The 16,735-nt window shown below is 58.4% G+C and overlaps 1 protein-coding gene across 2 annotated transcripts in view; it reads left to right on the top strand.

Annotated features, from left to right (window-relative positions):
- The window catches only part of CACNA1B (calcium voltage-gated channel subunit alpha1 B), a 194,348-nt gene that overhangs the window by 63,047 nt on the left and 114,566 nt on the right, over positions 1-16,735 (top strand). For both annotated transcript variants that reach the window (XM_060013664.1, XM_060013665.1), the window contains exons 11-13: positions 6,274-6,483; positions 10,551-10,663; positions 15,845-15,957. In XM_060013664.1, the coding sequence (XP_059869647.1) occupies positions 6,274-6,483; positions 10,551-10,663; positions 15,845-15,957 (436 nt within the window). The remainder of the gene's footprint in view (positions 1-6,273; positions 6,484-10,550; positions 10,664-15,844; positions 15,958-16,735) is intronic.

Below are 16,735 nucleotides of genomic sequence, written 5' to 3'. Positions count from 1 at the left end.
GCTGGGGACAGACTGCCGTGCAGAGAGGGCAGGAGCAGGACCAGGTCGGAGGCCGCTATGAAGACCCCGCGGCTGGTGGCAGCCACGGGGGTGGTAAGTGGTTGGATTCTAGATCTATTTTGAGGACAAGCCCACAGGATTTGCTGACCGGTCGGACGTGGGTGTGAGAGAAAGAGAGAGACATCAAGGACAGCTCTGCAGGAAGTGTCCACAGAGTAGCCCTCCCTGGGAGGACAGGACCTGGGACACGTGCGTTCTGGGGAACGATGTCCGGAATTCGGTTCAGAAGTGCTGAGTTTGAGACGCATGTTGGAGATGCAGTGGGGTGTCAGGTGGGCGCTTTACATGTTGGGCTCTGCCATTCAGACTGCAGAACCTATTTAAAGCTCTGAGACTGACTACAGTGTGTTGAGTTTGGTTTTGCTCTTTTCCAGTTGTTAGTATGTTGACCTTTGCTTTCTATTTTCTGAATTAGGATCATATGAGGTTAGTCTGTATTGATGATCATTTAAAATAACCAGATTGTAGATTTCCTTTCTTCTAGTTTTTGTTTTCAATTTTATTATTTTTATTTTTAACCTTTATTAGGTTTATCTTTTGACATTATTTTGATTTATTTTATTATTATTTTTCTAACTTCTGAAAATGTGTCACTTGTTCTTTTTTTTTTTCTTTAACAGCAAAAGCACTTACGGCTGTATATTTTCCTCTGCACAAAGCTTTGTCGTGAAGTCCCCCTCTGTACTGTTTCCAGATAACAATTTCTTTACTTTCCTCTTGAGGCAAAGGTTATCTGCGAGTGTGCTTCTTAATTTATAAGTATGTTTTTATTATATCTAATTTTATCAGATACTGATTGGGAAATGTGGCCAGTATATCTCTAAGTTTAGAAATTTTCAAACTCTGAGTTCACGACTGATTTTAAAAAGTTTCACTGACGGAAAGTGTATGCTCTGTTTTGGAGAGTTGTCTGGTTGTATGGGTATCTCTTAAAGTCAAGTTTATTGACTGTGTTCTCCAGTTCTTTAGGTCTTTGTGTTTTGTCACTAGGTCTGTTCAGTTCTGAAAGATGTGTTTTGAACGTTCCCACTTCATTTTATTTTTTTATCAATAAATTTCTCTTGTATTTGTTTTTCCTTAAAATTCTGTGTGTGTGTGGTAGGAACACATCATGACATCATGAGATCCATCCTCTCCAATTCCAAGTGTGCAATGGATCACTGTTGATCGCAGGTGCCGTGCTGCTGGGCAGCAGGTCTCCGGGGCTTGTTCATCCCGCTTCACTGAAACTCTGTTCCTGTTCATCACAGCTCGCCATCCCCGCCCAGCAGCCCCTGGTCACCACCGTCCCGGTCTTTGGTTTTATGAATTTCATTATTTTAGATACCTCATGTGCGTGTAATCAGTCATGAAGTATTTGTCTTTCTGAAGGTAGCTTGTTTCACTTAGCGTGACATCCTCAAGGTCCGTCCGTGCTGGTGCATGTTGCAGAATCTCCTTTTTTAAGGCTGAGTAGTATTCTGTGGTGTGTATAGACAACATTTTCTCTATCCATTCATCTGTCAGTGGACATTTAGGTTGCTTCCACATCTTATCTATTCTGAATAGTGCTGCAGCGAACATGGAGAGCTCAGATCTCGTCAAGATTCTGATTTCAATTATTTTGGAGATCTCTCTCTTTCTCTCTCTCTTTCCAGTAGTAGGATTGCTGGATCATCAGGTAGTTTTATTTTTAACTGTTTTGAGGACCCTCCATGCTGTTCTCCACAGCGGCTACACCAGTTTGCATTCCCACCAACAGTGCACGAGGGTTCCAGTTGCTCCACATCCTCGCCAGCACTTGTCTTTTGTCTTTTTTGGAAATCGCCATCCCGACAAGTGTGAGGTGATAAGTCCTTACGGTTTTGATCTGCATTTCCTTGACGCTTCCTCCTGTATTTCTCACGGCTTTTGTTTATGTATTTAGCCACTATATGCTTTGGTAGATGTGGAGTTTATGACGGTTACATCTTCTTTGTAAATTATGCTTTTCATCATCACACAATACCTTCTTTATCCGTTTAGTTCCTCCACTGGACAATTCCTTGTCTGACAGCAAATGTCATACTTTCTGTTACTACCATTGGTTTTGGTTTTTAGCTTGCATTGCTTGGTATCTTTGCTTTCCCTTTCATTTTCAATTCTTCTTCATCATTTTAAGAATTTTAAGTGTTCTTCTTACATGCAGTATTTAGCTGGGGTTTGCTTTTTCTTTTTTTAACCCAGTCTTACGGTCTCTGTCCCTGACGGAGGGATCCAGTCTGTCTCCGTTCAGTGTAAGGGTTGACATCCGTGACTTTCTCCTTCCTCATTCCTTCACATCTGGTGTCGATATTTCATACTGTGGTCTCTGTTTTCCCCAGCTTTGCTGCTTTGATCAGGTTGCCGTTTATCACCCTCTCCTCCTTTGCTCATTTCTGATCCCTCCCATTTCTGTTCCACAAATGGTTACCTTCCCTTCCCTGCTCCCAGAATTAGAAACATTTTCTTTGCTATTTTAGTGTATTCCTCTACCCTCTTTACCACCAAGATGCATTATTTCCATAACGAGATCGCCCTATTTCCCATCTCTCTGCCCTTACCCACAACCCATAAGATGTGACCTTTGCAGTATTTGCCCTCCTCGCTCCCCACTCCTGGTTTGAGTTGTTTGGGGGATTTAGTTCTCGGCTGTTGTTAGTCCTTGTGTTTGCCCTGGGTGCAGAAATCCTGACTTAGCCTTTCCATCACACGCACGGTCACGTAGAGGTTCTCATCTTGCGGTCGCTGCGCACCACACAGCGGTTTGCTTTGTCTCAGGCCTGCTCTGTCATTCCTTATTGCCCCCTTAGACGGGTGTGTAGGTGGGGGACTGGCTGCTTCCGGTCATACTCAGGTGTCCTCCATGGTTCTCAGGACGAGGGAGCTTTTGCTGCTGTGGTCATTGTCTCTTGTTCTGTGGGTGTCACTGCCCTGTCCTCTCGTTTCCTGGCACAGACAAGGTATCGCCTGTAACTCCCTTTGCCTGGGGTCAGGAACGCAGTGGGCCTCAGCTGCAGGCTCAGGTCTTCCTACGTGAGGGATGTTTTCTCCCGTTGTTCAGTTACTCAGCCTCCTTTCCTTGTTCCTTTTAGTCCTGGAGTCCCTGTTACTTCATGTGTATCTTACTTGGCTCCTTTGTGTCTCTCGTCCTTTTCCTCATGATTTCTTTCTCCTTACATTGCCTGTGTGTATTTAAGATTGCTTTGCTGCATTTTTGAGGCTACTAGTTTGGGGGTTTTCAGAGTGAACTTCTTTCCTTTCAGCTGCTGAATGACTTTGGGGGGGAATTTTATTTTCTCTCTCAGTTTTATTTGCGTTGGTTTCGTGCTGTGCTATATCCTGGGACCCTGCAGACTTTCCCCCGTGGCCCCGGCGGAGCCCAGGGGTCTCCTTGCACTCGGGGGCCCTCAGGCTTGGCACCTGCTGGTTCCCACGGGTCTGGATGTGGGGCCTGGCACCTCCGGGGTGCCCCCCGCTCCCCGCCCCCTGCTGGCTGCGGGTCGGGGCCCAGTGGGCTGGCCTGCATGGTTTCCTTTAACCCCGAGACCCTGTGGGGCGCATGTGAGCCTGGACCTGTCTCCAGTAGGGACTCTCTAGCCGCGAGGGTGTACCAGCCACGTGCCTGGTGGGCAGACGGGGCTCACGTCCACATGCCTGGTGTTCAGCCCATGTCACTTCCGCCCACCTCCCCCCCCCAGGCCCGCAGGGGCAGCCACTAAGCCGGAAGGGGACTTGCACTTCCTGCCTGTCACCTGTGATCTCTGACCTGTGACCTGGCAGGGTTGTGGGGGCAGGGGCAGGTCGCGGCCACCCTGCGTTTCTGTGCCCCGCTCAGGGCGGTTCTTGAAGGGTGGGCACTAAGCAGGACGGGCGTAGGCGTTATATTGACTAACGAGCCCCCGTCTGGGCCCAGCGCGAAGACACCCAGGTGTTTGTGGGCACCCGCGTTGTCCTAACCAGGGCTCAATTCTGTTGTCATCCACAGTCCATTTCATTCCCGATTGCCCCCTAGCTTGAGCTTGAAGATACGTATTTTTCTTGAAATAAGCCTTTTCGTCATAAAGAATATATGCCGATTAAGTTAACCCTGAAAACTGCACAAAGCCAAAAGGAGTCCCGGTGCCTCCTGTTCCCCCAAAGCTACGATTCTGGGTGTGACGTGTGTTCACTTTTACTGTGAACTGCCTTGAGCACCGTAAAAGAGAGCTGACGTGAGCACACACGAGCTGCTTGCTGGGACCCAGGCCCGGAACGCCCTGGGGCCCCAAGGCCCTGGCGGAGGTGGCCAGGCAGCTACGCGAGGGCAGCAGCCCTGAGGCCCTTCTCGTGGCCGGGCTTGGCTGGCCTCACGGGGCTTGTCCAGCAGGGAGTGTCTGTGGAGGATGTGCTTCTTGTCTCACTGGCCATGGGTATGCACAAGGCGGTTTGCTTGAGTCAAGTGTTCTCTTGACCTCCCTCCCCAGAGCGGGCCTGTGTGTGTTCACGGGTGTGTGCCTGTGTGAATCTGAGTGTCTTTGGGGGCGTGGTCAGCGTCCGGGTATGCTGTGTAGCACGTGTGTGCGACTCTGTTTCTAAATGGCTGTGTCTGGGGTTTCTGAGCCTGTGGGTCCACAGGGTGGGTCCGTGATGGCTCTGCCTGTGTGGAGGTTTCTCCTCGTCTTGTCTGTACTGGGTGCCTGTCCTTCTTCTGTGCCCCAGGGCTGCCTTTGAGGAGGGAGCTGGCTGTGGCCTTGGCATTTTGCAACCCTTGGCAAGGCTGGCCAAGAGGTTTCATTGAATGAGCCAGCCCCGAATAATCGGCACTGGCTGGTGTCTGGCCGTGGATTGGGAGGCTGTGTCCCGGCGCAGCCAGAGGCTGTGACGGAGCAGTGTCTTCCGTGGGTGTGGGTGGGGTGTGGCGTCTAGAGCCAGGAATTCCCCGTTAGGGCCCTGCACGCCCCCCCCCCACCCCGCCACAGGGCGGACTGGCGGATGCTCCTCGGGGCCGCCCCTCCTGTGTCTGGGGCACAGCGTCTCCCTGCCCGACGCAGCTGCTCAGCTTGTAGACAGGTCTCTCCAGAGGCCTCGGCCCGTCTTCACTTAGTGAATCCAAGAGAACAGCAGCCTGATAATGCTCTCCGTGCTGTTGAGTCTGGGTGTGGACACGCACACGAACCTGTGCGACTGCACCCTCCACCACCGAACACACACCACACGCTCCTTCCCCAGGGACTGACGGCCAGGCCAGGGGTTCAGAGCCAGCTGGGTTTGAGCACTCGGAGGCACTCAGACCTTCCAAGCACCCACAAAGTCTGCTCGCTCGTTTGTCAAGTGGCGCGAGGGGTTGGGTGGTGCAGAGGGTGGCCCTGTCCCCCCAGAGCTCAGTGTGGCCTGGGGGTTGGGCACGAAACAGGCCGACAAGCCGACAGAGTGCAGCTGTATAAGGGTGCGATCGTTGGGGGGCTGGAGACCTGTTAGCTGGAGCCTAAAGAAGGGCGGTATTGACGCCGGGACGTGGAGCCGAGAAGGAGCCAGTGAGCGCAGCGCTTCTCGGTGGGGCAGAGCAGAGGTGCCGCAGGCGTGGAAGTGACGGTGGGGGCAGTGGGTTTGGCTGGTGAGTCGGGGCAGAGGAGCGGCTTCCTTGGCAAACTTTCTGGAGACTGAGCTTTGGGGGCTCTGTGGACCACACTTAGCTCTGCAGCTGGGCCAGATGCAAAGGAGCTTGGCTGTGTTCCAGTAAAACTCCTTGAAAAGCAGGTGGTCACTGGCTGCTGACCCCTGAGCTACAGAGGGAGGGAGGGCCAGAAGCAGCTGGGCCCCCCAGGCCGCACAGAGGAGTGGGAATGGCCTGGGAGCATCGGGGCTGCCCTCCTGGACGGTGGCCGGGGGCGCTGGGGACGAGAGGCCGGTTCCAATCCAGATCTCGCACCCAGAGCCCAGCAGCCATGGAGACCGCCGCGGCCCTGGGTTCCCTCGTTTGTGAAGCGGGGGTGGGGGCAGGACCCACTGCAGGGGACACGGGTCCTTAGCACAATGTCGGTAACGGGTCTGACACACTTGGTGCCTGTGGAAAACTGGGGCCTCGAGCTGGGCCAGGGCTGGGGGCAAGCGTCCTTGTGGGGTGGGGGATGCACGTCCTCGAGGACGCATCTGCGGGGCTCACAGCGGCGGAGGGCGAGCGTGTCCTGGGGCCCACCTGTCCCCCACGTCCTCAGCGAGCCCCTGTTCCCGCAGGGTCCCCCTTTGCCCGAGCCAGCCTCAAGAGCGGGAAGACGGAGAGCTCGTCGTACTTCCGCAGGAAGGAGAAGATGTTCCGGTTCTTCATCCGGCGTCTGGTGAAGGCGCAGAGCTTCTACTGGGTGGTGCTGTGCGTGGTGGCCCTGAACACGCTGTGCGTGGCCATGGTGCACTACAACCAGCCCCAGCGGCTCACCACGGCGCTGTGTACGTAGCCGGCCCGGGCCCGCCCCTGCCCCCACCCCTGCCCCCGCCCCGCCTCCGCCAACCTCTTCTGAACCGCTTGCGGTCCACAACCCGTTGCTTTGGGATGCCCTGGGCAGGACCCCTGTGCTGACTAAAGTGCTCCAGGGGCCTCTGCTGGGGGCCTGGCTGTGCCCCAGGCCTGGGCTCCCCATCCCAGGGCTCCCCAACAACCTGGGCCCTGCTTCCAGGGAGCCTGGCTGATCTGGTTAGACCCCCATCCATCGGGGTAGTGAGGGGTCTGGGGCACCAGGGTCATGTGTCCTCCGCCACAAGGGCTTTAGACCCAGGGAACGAGGGAGCCATCTGCCCTGGACCCCTGAGGAGAGAGAGTCCTGGCTCCCAGGGGCCTCCCCGGGCTCTTCTGCTTGTTTCTGCTTGTCTTCTTGGTTGGTTGAATCTGGGTGTGTCCATGACCAGGGATGCCTTGCAAGCCTGTGTCCATGAGCCTCAGGCCAGGCCAGGGGCTCTGGGTCATGACCTGTCCGGCCCTGGCTACAGTTCCAAGGAGGCAAAGAGCTGAGGTCCCTCCCCAGGGACCAGGCTGACCCTTCACACCCAAGGGCCCTGCAGGGCACGTGCAACTGAAGGTCTTGCTTTGTTGTCTTGCCTCACAAGAGCTCCGAAGACACTGCACGAAGGACTTCTGTCCTGCGGTCAGTGCTCCCTCCTTCCCCTTCCCCGGGTCAGCCACCTTCACCCTGCTCGTGTCTGCGGCTGATCTGGAAACAGCCTGTTCTGGGTCCCCACAAGCGCCTCCCTCTCTGCTCGGAACCCTGCGCGCCTGCAGTCACCTAGGTGGCCAAGAGAGCCATTCTCCAGAGAAGAACCGTCCTGGCTCCCAGTTCTGGCCCCTGACGGGCCAGCCACACTGAGCCTGGGCAGCTCCAACTGGGAGCCTGGGAAGCTGCTGAAGGGTTCTTGTGGGCGGTGGACAGACGGCTCCACGGGCTGCTTGAAAGTGTGGGTGGGGAGGCCTGTGTTGGGGGTGGGACTCCAGGCTACTGTTTCCCAAACTTCGATTGAAATCTTTGCTGGTATAATGGGAAAGGGCAAAGAGAAAGCGGAAGCAAGAGGAGCCCAGGGAGCTTCTAGCAGCCAGGCTGGCTCCCCGGGAGAGGGCGGGTTACGGCACAGAGGGTGCATGTGGAACTGGTGCCCTGGCCCCTGAATCATGTGTCCTGGACCCGTGGTTTGGTGGCTTGGGACGTGGTTTGGGACCGAATTCAGTGTCTGCCTTGAGTCCTCAGGCTGCAGTCTCCCCGCCCTTGGGGGCTGGGTAGGGCCCGGGGAGACAGGGCTTCCTCCTACCTCGGCGAATGGTGCGCCTGCTCCCTGGGGCCTCCTAACCAGGCCTTTTCTTCCCTCGGAAGAAGCCGGTGGCGCCCAGTCAGTCTTGTGGTTTCTCCTTGTTTCCTGGGCATTCACCAGCTGAGCGGGCTGGGGGTGAGCCGCATGGCCTGGTCGCTTGTCTGACATGCAGGAGCGCGAGGCTGGAAGTGTCCAGGTGCTGGGCCAGGCCGTAGGTATCCCTGGCGGGGAATCTGCCCCCTCACTGCCTTGCCTTCTCTCTGGTTTTCTGGAGACCCCTGAGCTCATCAGCATATTCCCCAGGGAAAGTGGCTGGAGGGAGGGGTGGGTCTGTGCTGCCTCTGGACACCTCTGCTCAGTGCCCTTGACAGCTGGGCTGGAGCTGAGACAGGCTGACCCAGCAAGGGAGGGCAGGCCTTGCAGGAGGCAGACGCAGAGGTGGGGACTCCCCTTCTGGACCAGCTTCATCAGAGCTCGCCATGGGACTCTGGCCTCAGGCTGGCCGCCCCGCAGAGCGCGGGCACTGTGCACCTCACTGTCTGCCCACCAAGCACACCGCTCCCAGTGCACCAAGGACCCCGAGACTGAGGCTTGGATGGTGAAGGAGGGATGGGAGTGGGTGCTGTCATCCCGTGAACCCCCAGGCCTCGCGGAATGGACCTGACCACCCTCCCCTCTGTCCCCCCACAGCACGCTGTCCTCTTGTTATAATGCAGACACTGTTTAACCTACCTGCTCCGCTCCCCTAGCCTGTAATCTTCTGGGGAGAGGGGTCAGCTGTCTCCCGGGCCAGCTCAGAGTAGCGCCAGGGCCTGCTAGTTGAATGAATGCTTTAGGGATGAATGCGTGAGCACCCTTTCTCGGCCTCTGCGGGGAGGCTGAGCTCGTGAAGCTGAGGGTCTCCTCCTTGGGAGAGAGAAGGAGCAGGCAGGGTGCCGGGGGCTCCGCTCCAGGTGTCCCCTGTCTCTGAAAGCCTCCCCTTCGGCGGTTCCTGTGCTCGTTCATGCACAGGGCTCCCGCTTTGGTCTCTCGGGAGCAAGGTGGACACCCAGGCAGTGTCAGCTCCAAGGTCTGCCGTGTGTGTGGCTGGGGTGCCCGTCTCCGTGGTCGCTCCTCCCAGGACCTGAGCTCCTCTCGTGGGGCCCTGGGGGGCAGGGGCCCCGGGGCTTGTGTTCCCACTGCACTCGGGCACGGCTTTCCTGCGGTTCCTCCAGGAGGGCTGCTTTGCCGTCTCATTACTCGTCCCGTGCTCGGCTCGGGTGCCCTGGTGGTGGTTTTGACTGGTTTCGGAGGCCAGGCAGGAGCTGGTTGTCCACGTACTCCGGTCCCCTGCCCGAGGCCTTCCAGGGCCGTAAGGACCATCACGTGTGTGTCTGTGAGGCATGGTGCCCAGTGGGCAGTGGAACTGATGTCTCAGCTTGTTCAGGGCCTCGGCTGCCGCAGACCTGCCCGGTGAGGCCGCTGCCTCTGTGCAGCACTTGGTGGAGAGCTGTGGGGGAGTGTAGATTTCGGGGTGTGCAGGGAGGGCAGCAAGTGTGTGGCCCCCTCTTCTACCATCTGTTTTAGCGTGAGCTGCTTGAGGTCCAGTCTCCCAGCTAGCCTGGATGCCAGAGGCCCCGGGGAGGCTGGGTGGGCAACTGCCTGGTGACTGGACCCCTCGGTCCCTGGCCCTGCATGGTGGGCTCTGCCCTTGGTGCTGAGCTGCTTCCCTGGCTCCCGCGCCCGGGGGTCAGAGGCTCACTGTCTGAAATGATAGGTGGATTCCAGCTTTGGGATGAGGGTCAAAGCCAGTGGCCTTGTTCTGACGTCTGGCATTCCTGGTTTGGCAGCCCGTGAGTGGCCGAGCTCGGCTGCGTCTGCTGCGGTCTGTGGCCTCGTACCGCTTTTGGACTGTTTCCTCTTGCTCTGACCCTGCCTTATGCTCAGGCTGGGTTAGGGGCAGTGTCTGTGTGCGCTGGATTCGCAGCAGGTCCAGTGCAGCCTCCCTTCAGTCCTGCCAGCCGGGTCAGCACTGCCGTGGCGGGATCCCTGGGCTGAGGCAGGCCCTGCTCACCACTGCTGCCTGCCCGGCCCAGCCTGCGGGAAGCGCAAGGCACCCCACCCACAGGGGTCTCTGTATGACTCCCCAAGGCCCCCAGCAAGCATGGGTGCCTCCTGGGAGACTCGTACTGCGGGGGCCTGGGGGTGTCAGGTGGTAGGGACACTCGCCTTTAGGGGGGCGAGCCTGCAAACATGCTTAAAACCCAACACGGTGCTGCTGTGCGTCCAGGGGGGTCAGGAGGGCCTCGCAGAGGGACGGGGGTTCTGGCCGGGTGGCTGAGGGATTCCAGCTGCCGTCAGTGCACGGAGCGCGGGATGAGACGGACGGCAGAAGTCTCACTCACGGGGGTTGGGCGCCCTCTGCCTGACGCCTGGGTCCTCCCCTGGGAGATTTGGGCCCTTGACCCAGAACTCACTCTTGAGCCCAGTCCTGGGAGGCTGCCTCTGTGTCCCAAGGCACTGGGCACTCAGCTTTCAAGCTGGAAGGAGCACCTCTCTGCGACACTCCCTGTCTGTTCGCGGGCTGTTCTGTCCTGGGCTGAGGTTGGAGCTCAGGGGCCACCGGCCAGGCCTGGAAGCCCCACCCTGGGTCGGCCCAGAGGTCTGGTGTCCTCCTGTCTGGGCTGGAGCCAGGTGGGAGGAGACGCGAGCTAATCCCCCTCTTCTCCGGCTTCTCCTAGACTTTGCAGAGTTTGTTTTCCTGGGTCTCTTCCTCACAGAGATGTCCCTGAAGATGTACGGCCTGGGGCCCAGGAGCTACTTCCGGTCCTCCTTCAACTGCTTCGATTTTGGGGTGAGTGAGCCACCTCGTCAGGGACGCCTGCTGGGGGTCCAGACGGGTCCGCGGTGTCCTGGCCGGAGAGCGCACACACCCCTCCCACGATGCCGTACCCAGTGTGAGCTGGGGCCCGTGGAGCAGAGCCCGGGGGCTGGGGGACTGTGACCCCCTGTGGGTCAGAAAGGCTGCTGGCAGGCAGGGGAGGCCTGTCCTGGTCAGGCCCTGACTGGTGCGGGTGCTGGCCATGGGCAGCCTCCTTCCCTCCCTGGCCCTGTCTGTAGAGTCTCAAGATCAGCTTAAGGCTCTGTGGCCTCCTCCGCACCTGGTGTGCGATCTTCTGAATGTCTGCTGTCCCGTGGAGGCTCAAGGGGGCTGTGGTCCTGACCCCCTTCATTCCTGTGGGTCTGGTCCTGGGCACATGCAGCAGCGCTTCCTGGGGAGGCCGGAGGGGAGCAGTGGGCCTGGGTCCCTTCACCAGCCTCTGCAGGTGAGGGAGGCCTGGAAGGCAGGTGTTTCTGAGGCTCACTGTGGATGAGCACAGGGCCGGGCAGCGAAGAGTCCCCTTCCCTGGGCTCCTCCCTGTGTTGAGCCCAGAGCCTGGGGATGGGGTGCTGTTGACATCTGTCCAGAGGCTGAGTTCTGACCTGGTGGAGGCTCTGAGTGAGAAGCGGCCGTGCCACAGCCCGAGGAGGCCTTGCACCTCTGCAGACTTCTCAGAAGCCAGGGAGGAGGCTGGACCTAGGTCGAAGGAAAGCTTCGACTTGGGATGCAGTTTAACGTTACCTTTTCCTCTCTGCGCTGCGGTGCAGCTGACAGACAGTGTCTACGACTTTGTCAGATTTTCACGACGACTCACTTCATGCATGAATAACTGGAGACGTTGTGTGATGGGCCCAGGACTGCCCAGCTAGTGTGCAGGGGAGTCAGTGCTGGAGCCCGGGGTGGGCGTCGTACACCCGCCATGCTGCCTGAGCTCTGGGCGGGGGAAGGCGGTGGCTGCCCAGGTGCTCTCTGGGACACGTGGGCACCTGCGATTTTCAGAGATGGTTGTGGGGAAGCCAGCTCTTCTACTCCTTTGCCTTCTTGGTTACAAAGAAAGCTGTGGTGCGCATAGGCAGAGGGGACCCAAAGAGGGGAGGAGACTTCAGAGTGACGGTGTGTGGGAACCAGCTAGGCCCCAGGGCAGGGGAATAATTTGCACACAAGCCAACAAAGTTTTCCAAAACGTAGCAGCTTAAAACAAGCATCTATTATCTCAGTTTCTAAGGGTCAGGAATCCAGGCGTGGCTTTACAGGGTGCCTGTGGCCCGGGATCTCTCACACGTTTACAGCCCAGCTGAGGCCGGGGACGCAGTCATCCCAAGGCTTGATCAGGACTGGAGGGTTGCGTTCAGGCTCCTCACAGGCTGTTGATCGGACTCGCTCGTGGTTGGTGACTGGCCCCGCTTCCCGGTCCCGTGGCCTCTCCTCAGGCTGCTTGCGTGTCCTCACCGTGTGGCAGCTCGTGATGCGAGTACCTGACGGAGGCTGCAGAAACCAGGCTCAGGAGAGACAGCCGTCAGCCTTGCTGTTGTATTAACATTCGTCAGGAAGGAGTCGCCGGGCCCGCCCGCTTTTCATGGGGAGAATGCTACCCAGGGATGCGAGCACCAGGAGGCAGGGGTCCTTGGGGGCCGTCCCGGAGGCTGACTACCACAGTCCGCTGATCCAGTGTAAGATACGGTGGAAGTGTAAGATACACTCACCTCCACTCCCAGTTCCCCAGACGCATCCCATCACAGCCTCAGCTCAGCGCCCCGAATCTCGTCATCCAAATCGGACCCAGGTCTGGTTGAGGCTCCTACAGTTTCTTTCAATCTTAGAGCCGTGAACTGAGAGAGACGAGCTATCCACACCCACACCCAGCATACAGCAGTGGGACGGGCAGGGGTAGCTGCTTTAGACCTTCCCGTTCAAAACAGGGCCAGTGGGATGCACAGGAGGGCCGGCTGGACTGCAGCCAGCACGTGTTGGGAAAGCCCTGACTCGTTCTGGGGCCTGGGAGCCCTTGGGCTCTTGGTTTTACCCGAGTCCCCTCTCCTTTCCGTGGAAGGTAGGGAACGTTCGAGTCCCCTTCCCTTTCCGTGGAAGGTAGTGAACGTTTGAGTCCCCTTCCGTTTCGTGGAAGGTAGGGAACGTTCGAGTCCCCTCTCCTTTCCGTGGAAGGTAGGGAACGTTCGAGTCCCCTCTCCTTTCCGTGGAAGGTAGGGAACGTTCGAGTCCCCTCTCCTTTCCGTGGAAGGTAGCGAACGTTCGAGTCCCCTTCGCTTTCCGTGGAAGGTAGTGAACGTTCGAGTCCCCTCTCCTTTCTGTGGAAGGTAGGGAACGTTCGAGTCCCCTTCCCTTTCCGTGGAAGGTAGGGAACGTTCGAGTCCCCTCCCCTTTCCGTGGAAGGTAGGGAACGTTTCCAGCTGAGGTCTTCTTGGCCTGCTTCCTGCTTAGTAGAATTGTGGGATCCAAAGGCCTCATTTTGGTTTTTGCATTTCAACCCAAGCTGGTGACATTTTTGTGCATGTAAGCCTTTTAAGAGCATTGTGGGTGTGTTGTGAGCCTTCCCAGAGTTCAGTCCATTGGACGGAAGCCGTGCCCACAGCTCTCTTAGAGACGAGCCCTTCTCGGACTGAGCTGCTGCTGAGATGACCAAGGTCAACACCCTCCCACGTCCTGGAGGACTTACTGCTTCGAGAGGCCCATTTGCGAGGCTCACCCTACATCCCTGGAAGGGCCGGAAAGCAGCTGAATATGCTCGGAGGCCCCGCCTTTGATCTTTTGGGATCTTCCATACCAGCCCCCACTGTGCCCTTGGCTTCATTTTTAGACCGTGCCATTTCTTTTTTTTTTTGACCGTGCCATTTCTTAACGTTGGCCTTATTTGGTCTCTGGAGAGGCTGAGCATCTCCCAAACTAGCGAGTTGTGGCTTCTCTTCACTTAGCAGCGCTTCCTCAGTTCCCGCCCTCCTCCCGCCTTGGGCCGCGAGCAGCAGGAGACGCCAGGCAGCAGAGCCGCGTGCACTCTGCTTGGACGGCGCCTCCGCCAGCGCCCCACGCAGGAGGCACGTCTCCGCTGCCCCTGCGGCTGCAGCGTGGCTCTCTGCCCGCTCCCCTCCTTAGTTTCCTGTGCCCCCTCACTCTCCTGCAGGCCTCACGGACGGCACCTTCAGCGTCCAGAGTCCTCGGAAGAGTGTGTTCAGGGCGCCTCAGGCCGTCGCCGCTGTGCTGCTTGGGGCCGCCCCCCGACTCCAGAGCCGCCCCGCGCCTGGGCACCTTAGTTCAGCAGCACGGCACTCCTGCTTCCGAAGTCGGCATTGGTCTTTCCTTCTGGGTAACAAGTTACTCCAGGGCTTAGTGGCTTAAGGCAGCACATGTTGTCCTCTCATTCTGGTGGGGGAGCAGTCAGGCTGTGACTCTCGGGTCCCTCCTGAGGTTCAGTCCTCGCAGCCCCCGCTGGGCTGGAGAGCTCCCTTCCAAGCTTGTGCTCGTGACTGTTGACAGACCTCAGAGAGTCATCCTCCGGCCTCACTCTGGCGGCTGCTGGCAGGCTCGGGCCTGGTCACGTGGGCCTCTGCACAGGCTGCCCCAGTGTCCTCACAACACGGCAGCCGTGGCCCAAGAGAGGGCCGAGAGCACGAAGGCCAAAGCCTCAGGCTTCTTGTAACTGTTCTCAGAGGTGCCAGCCCGTCACGTTTGTTGTGTTCTGTTTGCTGGAAGTGGGTCACTAGGTCCAGCCCACCCTCCAGGGGACGGGGGTGTACAAGGGGGGAACCCGAAGCAGTGGGGATCATGGGGGCCGTCCTGAGAGGCCACCTACATTGTGAACCAATGCGAGCAAATTCTGAGGCTTACTGGGAAATAGGAGACATGTTGGAAGAGTGACAGTGAGAAGAAAGCAGATTCCGAACACAGCAGGCCTCAGCCCCGGGCACGATCTGGGTGCTGCGTGACGCTGAGACGAACCGGTGGTGACTTTCGGGGGACCAAGGACAGACGCGGCAAGCTCGCTCCATTCGCTGCCCTGCTAGGGCCGTAGTGGGTGCGGCAGCTGTGAGCAGGTCTGAACTCCCCTGAATGGTGTGCTTGCGTCCAGGGGGGGAAACGTGCAGCGGAAGGCTGTGCATTTGGGGCGATGCGGAGCTGGTGCAGCCGGCAGACCAGACACGCAGGGTCGTGGACCAGCGCTAACCTGCAGGGACCGCTGCCCTGGCATAGTCGCTGTTGGTCAGGCTTGGTGAGGATGTTGATGTCGAGCTGATCCTGTTTGCAGCTGGTATGAAGTGGGTGGAAGTGACTGAAACCTTGGGTGATGTGTGAGCCCAGCGAAGCGAAAGGGAATTTAAGAGATCGACGTTCGGCAGTGGAGTTCTCCCCACCAGCTGCAGAAGCCAGCTTAGAGGGAGTGAGAATTAGCCACACGCACGAAGGGCACACGAGCGCTCACGCTGACCGCAAGCCCGGGTGTGCCCCGTGAGGTGCAGTGGCCAGGGAGGGAATTCTGTTTGGCTGCCGTTGGGTGAGGGGTCCGCTGTGCTTCAGCCCTGCTGCCCTGTCCTTTCTGAGTCCCTCACATGAGACACTGATGCTGAGGAGTGGCTGGAAGGAGGGGCAGGCCTCTTGCCCGCAAGTCCCGGTCCACCAACGTGGACGGCGCCCAGGATGACTGTTGGTGAAACAAGGGGCAGGCTTGCGCCCATCTATCCTTGGTGGTACTTGCTGGCTCCCGCTGTTCGGAAGAAGACAAGATGCCGTTATGAACTGGAGCATCTCAGAGGTGGCAGGACCAGAAAGGGGATGTTACAAGGAAGCAGAGTCTGCTCGTCTGTGTGAGAGCAGCGTAACAGTCAAAGCTGTCGCAGGCGGTTTGCCGGCCCCAGAGGGTCACCGGGCTGTGATGGAGCACAGGGGAGGCATCAGACGAGGAGGCTTTAGGATCTGCCGGGAAAGCTGCAGCCCCACTCGCCCCTGTTCTGTGTCCTCCTGGTGTGTCTGGGTGGGGGAAGGGCGGACACCGTCTGCAGCTCCCGGAGGCGGCGGGGGCTCAGTGTGAGGCCTGTGCCTCCTGTCGCCTTCTGTGGCTTGAGCTGCAGACAGGGTGGGCGGGGCAGATGCTTACGGAGAGAAGCAGCCGCACGCGCGCCCCAGGCTGACTCATCTCCGTTGCAGGTCATCGTGGGGAGCATCTTCGAAGTGGTCTGGGCGGCCATCAAGCCAGGAACCTCCTTTGGGATCAGTGTGCTGCGGGCACTCCGGCTGCTGAGAATCTTCAAAGTCACGAAGTATGTCATCCGTGCGCTTTGGGGGGCGGGGGCGCGGGCAGTGTGGGAGCCAAGCCAACACGGGTGCCGCTCCTGGGGACGGGCGGCGTGGGTCTTGCCCTCAGCGGCCTGGAATCTCTTTCTGTGGGTTTTAACTGGTTAAAAACAGAAGACAGTCACAAAGCAGCCCACGCGAGCGAGGGCCACAGCGCACAGGACTTCGTGTCGGCCCTGGGAGCCTGTCTACCTGCAGCGCCATGTCCAGCCTCAGCACTGCCCCAGCACTTCTGGTTCTTTCGTTAGCTCGTTCCCCACGGTTTCACCCTGTCTCCTCTCTTGAAATCAGCAAGCCCACCTTTCAACCTCAAAGGATGACTCTGCTCCATAGTTGATGGAGAAAACAGAGGTTATCAGATGGATGTTTTCCCATCGTCCCGCCCCTAAGTCCGCTCACCTACCCTGCAGCCCTGCTCCCGTCCTGGCCCGACGGGACTCTGACCTTCTGACCTGAACTCCCAGGCCTGCCTTTTCCACTCGGGGCCGACGCTGCCTGGCCTGTCCTCGGTGGCAGGACGGGGCCCTGACCGTGTATTCAGTTTCATCCCACTTGGCTCTTCACAGCCTGGAAGCAGGTCTCTCCTTTTTGCCCACAGGGAGGCTGAGGCCCAGGCTAGAATGCGACGCAGGCCAAAGCTCCCCCCTCTCTGCCAGATCAGCAGTGCTGGGGAGGGGGCCGCCCTTGTCCACAGCTGTCTCGGCAGCAGCAGAGCTGCCCTCACCCCAACGGCCATGGCCGTAG

This window comes from Delphinus delphis, chromosome 6, assembly GCF_949987515.2.
Source record: "Delphinus delphis chromosome 6, mDelDel1.2, whole genome shotgun sequence".
NCBI lineage: Eukaryota > Metazoa > Chordata > Mammalia > Artiodactyla > Delphinidae > Delphinus > Delphinus delphis.
This window is presented reverse-complemented; position numbering and strand designations above follow the sequence as displayed.